Raw genomic sequence first — 13,791 nt, 5'->3', positions numbered from 1 at the left:
CTATTTCTGATATCTCCAGTGTCTGGCTTTTTTTGGGGGTATTTTTATTGTTTATTATTTTTGCTGGTTCTCACCAATGATAGCATGACTCTTTGTTTGCCAGAATTTATTTTAAAAATCTTTAGAAACAATTTTGAGTTTGAGACACCACAGTTCTGTGGCACTATCAGTCTTGGATCCTGTAATGCTAAGATTTCAGGGGTTGAATTACTTAAATTATTTAAGTAAAGCTTAGCTGAAATAGCTATGAGAGCCTGATTACTACAGGTTTACTCTTATCATTGTTGTATAATACTCCTGTGTGTCTTAAGCAAAAAACATGGAGGTAAAGTCACCAGGTAGACCCCCTTGCACATGACCACCTAGTATCAGAAGTCCATCAAAAGCACCACTCAGTCTCTCAGAAGCCTCTCCTAGAATCATTAGATACTTCTAGGCCTAACTATCCTGCTTACATGTCTGGATTTTCTTGTTCTCTTGGATTTGGATCTAGTAACTCTTTACTATCTTGTTAAATATTTAGTACCTTTAAGCAGAGTTGAAAAAAAAAATTCTCCTCAGTTACCCTACTTGTTTTCATTGGTAGGACTGACCTGATTTACGTAGCCTGCCATTACTGGAAATAGAAAATAAAATTTCTTATAATTTCTTACCATTTTTATAATTTCTAGGTAATATATTTATTTTGAGGTTGAACATGGAAGATATTTAAAAAGCCATGTAGCATGTGCTCCTTAAGAAAATACTAATCTTGAAATATTCACATTGCTTATTAAATAACTTTTTCTGAAAGAGTAATCATTAGTATTTTTCTCTCACTGATGACAGCTGTTTATAGGACATCTTACAAGGTAGTAACTTTGTCATGTGGAAGGAGTAATTATTAAATTTTTTCTTATTTTTTGTCTCACCATATAGTTGTAAGTACAGATATATTAATTATATATGTACTTGAATCTCCTTAGAGGAAATGATCTTTTAAAATTTTCTGGATTTTTAAATAGCACTTAAAATTAATCTTTATACTTTTAGATTTTTTTCTCTTTGCTTTTCCAAATAATTTATGTGGCTTTCCTTAGAATATAATGGTGATGAATTCCCTGTGGCAGGGTTAAGGGGAAAAGTCTAATACTGAAATAATTCAAATTGGTTATTTTGATACATTTATAAAATCTTGGTATGTATTTCCTAATTACCATACATCTGTCCTCTTTGATTTTTCCTTTTAATGTGTTTTACCCCCAGTGTGGTAAATTGATTTAATAAAAATGCCTCCTTTTTTCCCTGGTTATCTGATAACTTCTTAATGACAACTAACAGCTTTTGTGAGAGCAGCACCATTAGCACTAATGGACAGGGAAGACAACTGATACGGCATGAGAAAGGTTAAAGATGACTAGTGACCCTTCGGCATATCTGTCTACACAGAACAGAATAAGTACCATGCTCATTTGAATTTTTGGTCAGAGTGGATTATCTGACTTACCTGGTAAAGTCTTACATTCAGCTCTCCTACACGATAAAATTTAGTTCTGTGAATAACTCTTGTTAAGATCTGTCAGGAATATAATAAATTTTTTAGCTCCTAAAGACTGTGAAGACACTCAGTCTAATTTAATATTCTCCATTTGGCCAAATTAGATTTTTTTATTTCTAATTTTTATTGAGTTTTCATCCTTTTTGGCATATCGAGGAAGTCATCAGGTATGTACAGGCTCTTTTGGCTAAAATCTAAAGACTAATTACTCTGAGATGATTTAGGGACCTAAATATGGTATGTGAACATTATTGAATAACATTATGGATTTCTTCTGGACACTAGTTCTTATCAGTGTGTTTGAGTCTAACATGGTAACAAATTTCTTCTAGAAGCAAAGGTCTTTACTGGTGCAGGAAACATCCAGTACCCCTTTCACCCCTTGCATCATACCGTGTTTTGAAAGTTAATGAGCTTTAAAAGTGCTATCTTGTCGCTTACTATACAAAGTTCAGATTTGATAACTGTTAAATTTTGGGTTTAAATTTTTGTCCACTAATAAAATGGTAGTTGTAAGTTTTCTTGGTGTGTGTGTGAGAATTATCAATAACTCTTCATATGATAATGAACCTTTGACTATGAAATACACTACTCTGTTTTCCCCCTTTCTGGAGTTTTTTCCTAGTTCTCTTACATTGACTTTTCCTTTCATCCGTGGTCTCCTTAGTACACTTCTTCCCACTTTCTATGTGCTCCAGTTCTTTTAGTTTTATTCCTGTTTATTAGTATAAAAGCATGAAATAATAGGCTCAAGGGCAAATGGAGAGGGTATACAACCAGACTTTAAACCTGAAAAGTGAATTCCTTTGATAAAGGGATAGCTCTGTTTAAGTGGAAGCATCTCCATTAGCCCTGATGGAGTAAGTATAGCAGCTGAGGCATCTCAGAGGTTAATCAGGCTTCCTGGCCAGCTTTCACATCAATACACAGTGGCGCCTGATTTTGTTGGTCCTTCAGAGGCTTTCTTGACAACGCTCTAACAGACTTTGTGTAAGTCATTGCTTGTGAATTATTGAAACAAATGTTTGGCTGATAATTGAGGAATGCTAATGTGTTTTATAATCACTGCAGTCTGAGGTTTTAGCGCTAAACAAAAGAGTTACAATTGATTTGTGGCTTTTTCATGGTTTCAGTCGGCAGTAAGTTACATTTTTTTGCTTGAGTTCAGCAAATGGCTTTGATGGTCATTTTATTTAAGTATTTATTAGGACACACTATTATAGTCTTCATTCCACACACTCCCCCCTGCCCCAGTATATGTCTGTGTTCTGAATTCATGAAGTGTGAGGTCACAAGTAGTAACAGGAGTAGAATACAAGGCAGTATTGGATGGCGGTTGAAATCAGGTTTTAGAGATAGACAGTTCTAGTATTGAATTCTGGCTTTGTCATTCATTGGTTAACTGTTTGAGCTGCCATTTTATTTAACTTCTGTAGCCTCAATTTTCTTTTCTATAGAAAAGAAGTGTTCGAGGAAATCTGTAGAGATCATCTATGTTAAGAGCCTTGACAAGTGCACAGTAAAGATTCCGCAGGACATAGCTACAGTAAAATAATACATATATTACTAGTCTTAGTTGTATGGTATTTTAATGGAAAATTTCCTTGGAAAATACATTTCCTTATTTTAATTCCAATCTAATTGTCTTTATAAAGTACATTCTTTGCCTATCTTTTATGAAACAGTATTTGAAATACCATGTATATAATAATTTTCATTTTAAAATTTAGCTATAGCATATGCCAGAATTCTCCATAATTATTCTAAAAAGAGGGAGTCATTTCATTAAAGATTAATTTGCAGTATTTAAAAAAATTTTTTTCTCACAATTTGAGAATTGGAAAAAATTCTTTTTTTTTTTTTTTAGAGATTTTTATTCATTTATTTGATAGATACAGATTACAAGTAGGCAGAGAGGCACACAGAGAGAGAGGAAGGGAAGCAGGCTCCCTGCCAAGCAGAGTCTGATGCGGGGCCTGGGATCATGACCTGAGCTGAAGGCAGAGGCTTTAACCCACTGAGCCAGCCAGTCACCCCTGGAAAAAATTATTTCTGAATGTGTATATCCTACATAATTTCTGATATGTCCATGTAATCTACTTATTTTCACTCTGCTGGTTAAATCTTTTTTTTTTTTTAATATATATGAATCACGTGCTTTTCTCTTTCTTTTAGTTTTTTCTCTTTGTGGGACAAAAAAAAGAAAAATCCCACAGAAACGCATTACTTTCGCATTATTGTTTGTTAATGCAAATAGCAGTAATCAGATAATAAGATTCACATAAAAGAAAAAACTCATGAGTTTGTCTATTTGCCTCGAAATGGAACTAAAATGTAATTATAAAACATCTTAAGTTATCTTTAATTGAAATAGTATATTAGAAGCATTACAGTGAATTGTTTTTTGTTACCAGAGTAAAAATCTTCTTAGCTAATCTTTTGTGATGTTTTATTCATCTAGTAATTGGTATCTTGGATGGGGACTATATTTCCACATGCCAAATTTTTTTTTCTTTTAATTGAGGTAAAGTTGGTATGTAACATATTAGTTTTACGTGTACCTTATAATTTGACGTCTGTATGTACTACAAAATGATTACCACCAAAAGTCTAGTTGCCGTTCATCACCATCAAATTGACTGCCTTCACCCATTTTTGCCCACCTCCTGATCACCTTCCCCTCTGGTATCCATCAATCTATTTTCTTTAAGTTTGTTTTTATATTCTTTTGCTTGTTTTTTTAGATTCCACATATAAATGAAATCAAATGGTATTTGTCTTTCTCCATCTGGTTTATCTCACTTAGCTCAATACCCTCAAGGTCCATCCATGTTGTTACAAATGGCAGTATTTTATTCTTCTATGTAGCTAAGTAATATTCTGATATATATACCTCACATCCTCTTTATATATATATTTACATGCATAAATATAAATATATTTTTATATAAATATATAAATTAAAAATTAAAAATAGAATATAGAATATATAAATATATAATATATATATTATAACTAAACATATATATTATATATATACATATATATGTGTGTATATATATATCACATCCTCTTTATCCTAATTCATCTGTCAGTGAACACTTACATTGTTTCCATGTCTTGGTTATTGTATATAACGCTCCATTGGACATAGGAGTGTATGTAATTTTTGAATTTGTGTTTTCATATTCTTTGAATAAATACCCAGAAGTAGAATTGCTGGATCATATCGTAGATCTATTCTTAACTTTTTGAGGAATCTCCATACTGTTTTCTGTAGTGGCTGCACCAGTTTGCATTCCTACTGACAGCTAACAAGGCTTCCCTTTTCTCCACATTCTCTCCAGCACCTGTGATTTCTTGTCTTTTTTTTTTTTTTTATATAATAGCTATTGTAACAGATATGAAATGATAATTCATTGTGGTTTTAATTTGCATTTCCCTGCTGACTAGTGATATTGAACATCTTTTCACGTCTTTTGGCAATCTGCATATCTTTTTCAGAAAAATGTCTATTCAGATCCTCTACTCATTTTTTATTTTTTATTTTTATTTTTTTGTTGTTGTTGCTGAGTGTGTGAATTCTTTATATATTTTGGATATTAACTATGTATTCAGATATGTAATCTGCAAATGTCTTCTTCTGTTAAGCATTTTCATTTTGATGATGGTTTCCTGTGCTGTGCAGAAGATTTTCAGTTTGAGAGAGTCCAGTTTTTTTTTTTTTTTTCTTTTATTTTCCTTGCCTTTGGAGTCAGATCCACAAGCACATCTCTAAGATTGATGTTAATGAGCTTATTGCCTATGTTTTCTTATGGGAATTTTGTGGTTTCAGGTCTTACATTCAGTTATTTAATTCATTTTTTTTTATGTTTTTGAAGATTTTATTTATTTATTTGACAGAGATCACATGTAGGCAGAGAGGCAGGCAGAGAGAGAGAGGGAAGCAGGCTCCCTGCTGAGCAGAGAGCGTGATACAGGGTTTGATCCCAGAACCCTGGGATCATGACTGAGTAATGAAGGCAGAGGCTTAACTCACTGAGCCACCCAGGAACCCCAAGGATTTTTGCATATATGCTCATCATGGATATTGGGATATATCCCTTTCTCATAGTGTCCTTCTCTGGATTTAGTATCAGGGTAATGTTGATGTCACATTTTACATCTTTTATTTTATGCATCCCTTAACTGATTGTAGTTTTAATTAATTTTACTACTATTCTCTTTTAGCCTTCATACTTGCTTTAGAAGTGATTGACCCACTGTCTGTACTATATATTTTTCTTTTCCAATGAGAGTTTTACTTTTGTGTGTTTCCTTATTATTAAATATTAAATATTTTTTTTCAGCTTAAAGAAGTCCCTTTAACATTTCTTGTAAAGCCATTTTAGCAATGATAAACTCCTTTACTTTTTGCTCATCTGGAAAACTCTTATTTCCCCTTCAATTCTGAGTGATAACTTTGCTGGGTAGAGAATTCTTGGTTGGAAGTTTTTTCCTTTTAGCACTTTGAATATGGCATGCCACTCCCTTTGGACTGCAAAGTTTCTGTTGAAAATCTTGATAGCCTTAGATGGTTTCCTTGTATGTATTTCTCTTGATGCTTTTAAAATTCTCTCTTTAACTTTGACCATTTTAATTATAATGTATCTTGGTGTGGATCTCTTTGGGTTTGTCTTATTTGGAACACTCTGGGGTTCCCACCATTATGCCCGTTTCCTTCCCCAGATTAGGGATATGTTTAGCTATTATTTTTTAAAAATAATTTTTCTGGCCCTTTCTCTCTTCTCCTCTGGGGACCCTGTATTGTGAATGCTGTTCTGCTTGAAGTTCTCCTAAGGTTTTCGGTTTTTGTATTCTTTTTTCTTTTTGCTCCTTTGAGTGAGTTTCATTGTTTTGCCTTCTGTCTCACTGGTCTGCTTCATTTAGTCTGCTGTTAAACTCCTGTAGTGTATTTTTCAATTCAGTTTTTATATTTTTAGATCTGTATCTTCTGTTTGATACTTTTTAATATTTTCTCTTATTTTTGTTGAAGTTTGCACTGTGTTCCTTCATTCTTCTGAATTTGATGAGTATCTTTATGACCATTATTTTGAACTCTGTTGCTTATCTCATTTTATTAAGGTCTTTTTCTGAGGTTTTGTCTTTTTCTTTGGAACATACTCCTCTTTCTTCTCATTTTGGCTTTCTATGTTTGTTTCTATTATTAGGCAAATCAACTACCTCTAATAGTCTTGAAGGAGTGGCTTTTGTGGGAGATAGCTTGTGAGGCTCAGAAGCACTTATCTCTCCTAGGGACTCAAGGAGTGTCTCCTGTGTGAGCTGCATGTGTCTGCCCACCTACTGTGGTAGGGCTATGGCTCTGGCATGGGAGTATGTGGGGCTCTTGTCTGGCCCACCTGTGATGTGTGGCTGTGGAATAGGAATAGGTATCTACATGCCTGATCTTGATGCACAATATTATATAATAGCATATTATAGATTTACTTTGAAAACATAGTCTTTTTCATTATACCATTGGTCAAATGGAATTCTACAATTGGTCAGTCTCTTTCATGCTAAAAAATAGATTTAAAATTAGATTTTTATTTCAAAAAATAACAACATGTTAGTGAAGATGCAGAGAAAGGGGAACCCTCATAGACTATTGGTGGGAATATGAACTGGTACAACCACTTACAAATACAGTATGGAGGTTCTTCAAAAAGTTAAAAATAGAACTACCCTATGATTCAGGAATTACCTTACAAGGTTTTCATCCAAAGGATACAAAAATGCTGTTTGACGGGACACATGCACCCCAGTGTTTGTAGCAGCACTGTCAACAACAGCCAAATTATGGAAAGAGTCCAAATGTCCATTGACTGATGAATGGATAAAGATGTGGTATATAAACACAATGGGTTATTACTTAGCCATCAGAAAGAATGAAATCTTCCCATTGTTATATGTATTAAGAAGAAGGGAGAGAAGAATTTTTTTTTAATAAAAATATAATTGTTCCTTCATGCAAAATAAAGCTTTTTAGGTATTTACATATGGCTATATTTTAACTATGCTGACTTTGGGGAGTCTACTGATAGCATTCACTTAAATTAATACTGATTTCCTGACTAAAATTTAAGATCATATGAAAAGTCAGACTGAATTTCTATGACAATTCACTGCTACAGTTATTTCAGGCTTGTAAGAGAATAAGGAAGTTAAAAGATAGAAGAATTAACAAAATGCATATTTCTGTTTAGAATCTAAATACTGATGTGAAGTCATATATTTTACATTTCATTTTATAGACACTGAAAACTGGTTTGACAATGGTCGGGAAAGTAGTGACTCAGCTGACAGGCACACTGCCTTCAGGTGTGACAGAAGACGATGTTGCCCTCCATAGTAATTCAAGGAGGAGTCCTTTGGTTCCAGGCATCATCACAGTAATTGACACTGAAACAGTTGGAGAGGGCCAGGTAAGAACTTCTGATGCAGGCAATGTCCTTTTTCTTCAAAGGATGGGGTGACTAAGAATGTCATAGTGACCAGATGCACTTGGCCTTGGGAGATTCTTAATTTGGAATTCTAGAAATTGAGGTTATTTCAGGTTAGAATTTTTTTTTCAAGAAAAGATGAGTAATATGTTAAAACCTCTTATTTCAAACATTATTAATGTTTTGAACCTGAAGGTAAAATTGAGGTTCTAAGGAGTTCTTGTTATCTCTTCGTTAGGACATTTGTCTCATAAATAAATAGTTCGTACCTCTTTATACTCTTGTGTTTATAATACATTTTTAAAAAAATGATGCTTGTTATGATCTAAATCAGAAGATTATTAACTGATTTTAAAAAGATTTTATTTATTTGAGAGAGAGAGAGAGAGTACATGAGTTGGGGGGAGAGACTGAGTGAGAGGGAAAAGCAGATGCCCCTGTGAGCAGGGAGCCTGATGTGGGGCTCAATCCCAGGATTTTGAGATTATGACCTGAGTTTAAGGCAGATGCCTAATCAACTGAACCATCCAGGCATCCTTTAATAATTAATTTTTAAGGTAGAGGCTTGCTCATAGAAGCAATCAATATGACCTTCCACATTTTGGAGGGAATTTAAAAAACTATTGACTAATTATGATGGTTACAAGTGACAGTAATATAAATAATATCAAATTTTATTACACTTATTTATAAATATGAAAAATGGACAAATATCTCAAAGTGTATATTAGAATACATACATGGTAATGCATCTTACCAAATCCTATATCTTCAGATAATGAAGGAACATTTGGAAGGAGTGATTATAAACATGGAAAAATATATGACAATATATTGCTGGTGAGAAACCCATTGGATTTTGTTTTCTCCCCCCATGTACCCATAAGTTCTTTTCTTTTCTATTAATAGTCTTGAATTTTAAAATACATTTCTGAAAGGAAGAGAATTTTAAAATTCTAGTAGTTTGTGATTATTGCTACAAAAAATCCAATCTAAAGTTGATTGTTAGAATAGGATAGGAGTAGAGCAACAATTGTAAAATAGAAATTATTTTAATTTTTCTATAATATATGTTTCTGTTTTCAGAACATAATGTCTGGAAGCTATGTGAATCTTTAAAGTATTAACCGTAAATTTTGCATGTTCTTTTTAGAAAATCTCCTTCCAGTAATACATGGTTCTGTATCTGATAAAAGATTACCTTTGACCACTACTTATGTACTAGTTCTTATAGTAAGATCAAATGGCATTTCTTTTTTTTTTTTTTTTAAAGATTTTATTTATTTATTTGACAGAGAGAGATCACAAGTAGGCAGAGAGGCAGGTAGAGAAAGAGGAGGAAGCAGGCTCCCTGCTGAGCAGAGAGTCCCGATGCGGGACTCGATCCCAGGACCCTGAGATCGTGACCTGAGCCGAAGGCAGCGGCTTAACCCACTGAGCCACCCAGGCGCCCTCAAATGGCATTTCAAAAGCACGTGGACTCTACTGCAATTAAAAGACAAAAAATACTTGGGACGCCTGGGTGGCTCAGTGGGTTAAGCGTCTGCCTTCAGCTCAGGTCATGATCTCAGGGTCCTGTGATCGAACCCCGCATCGGGCTCTCTGCTCGGCGGGGACCCTGCTTCCCTTCCTCTCTCTCTGCCTGACTCTCTGCCTACTTGTGATCTCTCTCTGTCAAATAAATAAATAAAATTAAAAAAAAAAAAGACAAAAAAATCTTTGAAATTCTGCGTTATTCAATTTAGCTGTTGTATTTTATTTGAAATCTGAATGATAATCTACCTCTCCCATGTTAACTTTGCGGTTCACCAAATCTAGTTTAAAACTCTTTTTAATGAAGTGCTAGCAAACTTTTCTGTTGAGTGTAATGAAATTTTTTTAAGTAGTGATAATTAGCTCAATTTGATAGACACAGAGAGATGTTAATTTTCTTTCTCAATTGGAATTAAATATTTAAACCCTTAGTGTTTTATGAGTGTTAAAGTAAAAAATGTTTTCTTTTGTTCTTTAGTTCTTAATTAATTTACTTCCAAGGCCACCCACATTTAATGCGTAGTAACAGTCAACATTGTCTATTTGGTGAGTCTAAGTAAGTCTGTTAAGCGTCTAGCATTTGTTGACAGACAGATTTGTGGTCATTTAGAAGTAGAAAATGTTATCTGATTATTTTTCATGAAATAGAGGTATAATTCAATTTGTTTTATTATATTTAAGTGTAGGAACATGTAAAAAGAAAATCTTGATGTAATGATATTAAAAAGCTTAGCATTAGGTCTTATGTTATCAAATGTGGTTCCCCCACACACCCCCCCCCATTTTTTATTAACTTTTTATTAGTTTAAAACGGAATTCTCAGATTTGGAATATGGAAATGAACTGGAGGTTGTGGAATTGCAAAATTCATTTTTCCTTGTTAAGGGAATTGTTGACACTTGAAACAAGTAAAGTAGTTCATTAGGAAATAAGAATTACAGAATTGCTAGCTTTTAAAAGTGAAAAGAAGTTAAGTGTTGCCCAATCTTAAAAATGTTATCCTTTCTCTTATTTGTTGAGATCATAATCTCTTTTCATTCCCACTTACAACATTCTGAAATTTTAATTTATTTTAAAATTCTATTATAAAGCAGGAAATAAGTTGATGTTCAATAAATGGCAAGTTGCTATGTGCATTTTGAGAGAATTACAAATATTTTTTAAAGCAACAAGATTTCCTGAGTATAATACTATCCTCCTTTCTTTTATTAATGGGAATCTGTTTTTTGTCAAGAAGACATTTTTGTCTCTGATACATAGTTCAGTTGGAATACAGGGCTGTTTTTAGGTTATGCTGGATTGTATTAAAAAGACTTCAGGGGTTATTGTCATAGATTTATCACTTTTAGCCCCTTTCAACTGATGTTTGACCTTAGCTGTAATGTTTTTCCTTTTCCATATATATCTCAGGAGCTGAAACTAACATTATGTTCACTTTTGCTGTTTAAATTCAGTGAACCTTTAATAAAGATATTTTGATGTTTACAGTGGCAGTATAAAATTTGATTCACCATCTTTCTAATGCTAAATTGATTAGTTTGGTTTTATGTTGATGGGATCATTGTGTGGTAACTGCGTTAAGGAGGAGTGGATTTGATGGACTTCGTGTCCATTTTAAAATCTGTGTTACTTGTTTTATCTAAAAGCATTTTGTTGCTAGATAAGCTAAGTGGTATAATATAATTATAATTTATATAATTGAAGTTAGCAGTGTGGCAAAGTCTCTAATCAGAGAAAAATCCTCCACAATGATGACATAAACTCGAGCTGTTTCTTTCCCTGGGTATAAGTTGTTATTCATAATAATTTAGTGGCTCCTGAAGTGTTTTGTCTGTCTTTTTGTTCACATGATAAAGGTTTATCCACCTTGTATCAGTTAAAGTGCTTTGATTAATTTTAATATAGTCAAGTTGTTATTACATATACTTAAGTTCAGCCTGCTTAGTTAACTGGTGAGTAAAAGGTGTATGTCTTAGGACAATTGTTTTGGGAGATCTTTTCTATTATTAATTTGATGTTTTAGGTAAGGTGATAATGCAATGGAAAGAATTCTTCCAAAAGTATCTGGTTGTTATATTTGTGAAGCTCATAAAGTTCAATACAAAGAATTGTACATAGTGGTATGAGGCTTTGCTGTGCCCCAAGATTAATGTGCATTTTACTAGACAGCTTCTGTGTTGGTACCATTAAATAGAGGACTTACTACTAATTGTGTTGGAGAGGAAGATGTAGGGTATAATACATGAAAGGGAATCTTGTAAAATTGAGTTAAAATAGTGAAATGGGCAAAGACAAATATTTCACAGAAAAAAAAAATAAAACCTACAAAATTTCCCTGACTTAAAATATCTTGACTTAATGATTTTTCAACTTTTTGATGACATGAAAGTCCTTTATAAATTCAGCAGATACTGTACTTTGAATTTTGGGAATTTTGAACTTCCCTAGTTCAGTGATACATGGTATAGTATTCTCCCGTGATGCTGGGCAGCGACTGCCGGCCATAGCTCCTAGTCAGCCATGTGATCAGGAGGGTAAACAATAGATACACTTACAGCCGTTCTGCACCCACACAACCATTCCTACTTCCCTCCTCCTTGCCCCCACCAAACTGGGAAATCAACCTGAAGGCCAGAGGTAGAAGGGGCCACAGGTTGGCCTGGGTTCCACATTATTCTGAAGCCTATCAGGGGCCGGAAGCCATGGGTCCCAGTGGGCCCCTGCTATTGGCTGGGAGAAGCAGGGAGAGCTCTGTTTGTGGCAAGGATGAGATAAGCAGAAATGAGAGCCCTCCTACACTGCTGCTGCAAATGCGAATTTGTCTAGGTGCTTTGGAAAAGAGTTACCATATGACTTAGCAGTTTGTCTTCCAGATATACCCAAAAGAAACGAAATACATGTCCATGTATGTTCATAGCAGCATTATTTGTAATGCTGAAAAAGTAGGAGCAACCTTGGTATATACACATCAACTGATTGGTAGATGGATAAATAACGTGATGTAGACATACAATGTGATATTCTTCAGCAATAAAAAGAAATGAAGTACTTTTCATATTCCAGTGTGGATGAATCTTGAAAATAATGTGCTTTGTGAAAGAAACCAGTCACAAAAGAGTATATGTTGTACGATTCCACTTATGGAATGAAATGTCCAGAAGAAGCAAATCAATAAAGTAGATTATAGTTACCCAGGGCTGGTAGTTTGGAAGGAAGTTTGGAGAAATGTGGGACAACTGTTAATATTATGAGTTTTCTTTTGGTGATGAAAATGTTCTAAATTTGGTTGTGGTGATACAATTATGGGAATATACCATATACCCAGAGCAAACCCTTCTTACATTTAACAAACTTGGTGTAACATACTTTGCTGAAGACTACTCCTATAAGACTTCTTTCTTTTTTCTTATTTTTCTCACTTAATGTGTGTAAGATTGATGAATCACAGACCCTGTATCCCTGAAATAAATAATACATTATATGTTAATAATAAAAAAAGAAAGTCAGTGGAATAACCAAAAAGAAAGATTATAAAAATAACTTACAAGGCATGTTTTCCTGCCAATTGTGGTAAAATATGCATAACATAAAATTTGACATTTAGCCACTTTTAAGTTTACACTTCAGTGACATAAGTATATTCATAGTGTTATACATCACTCTTCTCCATTTCTAGAACTTTTTCATCATCTGGATTCATTATACTGTAACTCTCCAATCCCCTGTCCCCACAGTCCCTGGTGACCATCATTCTGATTTCTGCCTCTAGTAGATTGCCCATAATTAAAAAGATGTACAATACAAAGTGTTGGAAAGGACGTGGAGAAATTGGAAACCTCATACATTACTGGTGGAAATATAAAATGATGTAGCTATTTTGGAAAACAGTTTGTTAAAAGTTCAGCATATGTTTATCATATCACTGAGCAAATTCACTCTAGATATCTCTCCAAGAGAAATAAAAGCATGTTCAGAAAAATATGTATACGTAGATATTCATAACAGACTATGCATCATAGTAACCAACTAGAAATAATCCAAATTGCCAAGAATTGCCAAGAATTGGTGGGTGAACCCACATGTTGTGATACCTCCATACAGTGGAGTACAACTTAGCAATATAAAGAAATGAATTCCTGAAACAACATGGTTGAACTATAAAGAAATGAATGAGTAAAAGAAAATAGAAGGCAAATTGCATGATTCTTTTTTTTTTTTTTTAAAGATCTTATTTATTTA

At 33.6% G+C, this 13,791-nt stretch overlaps 1 protein-coding gene across 9 annotated transcripts in view; it reads left to right on the top strand.

The window, feature by feature from the left end:
* Nucleotides 1–13,791, top strand: part of BCAS3 (BCAS3 microtubule associated cell migration factor) — a 591,123-nt gene that overhangs the window by 174,402 nt on the left and 402,930 nt on the right. For all 9 annotated transcript variants that reach the window (XM_059149981.1, XM_059149982.1, XM_059149978.1 and 6 more), the window contains exon 12: nucleotides 7,831–8,001. In XM_059149981.1, coding sequence (XP_059005964.1) covers nucleotides 7,831–8,001 — 171 coding nt within the window. The remainder of the gene's footprint in view (nucleotides 1–7,830; nucleotides 8,002–13,791) is intronic.

This window comes from Mustela lutreola, chromosome 15 (assembly GCF_030435805.1).
Source record: "Mustela lutreola isolate mMusLut2 chromosome 15, mMusLut2.pri, whole genome shotgun sequence".
Taxonomy (NCBI): Eukaryota; Metazoa; Chordata; class Mammalia; order Carnivora; family Mustelidae; genus Mustela; species Mustela lutreola.
The sequence above is the reverse complement of the archived record's forward strand: the minus strand, read 5'-3'. Positions and strand labels throughout refer to the sequence as shown.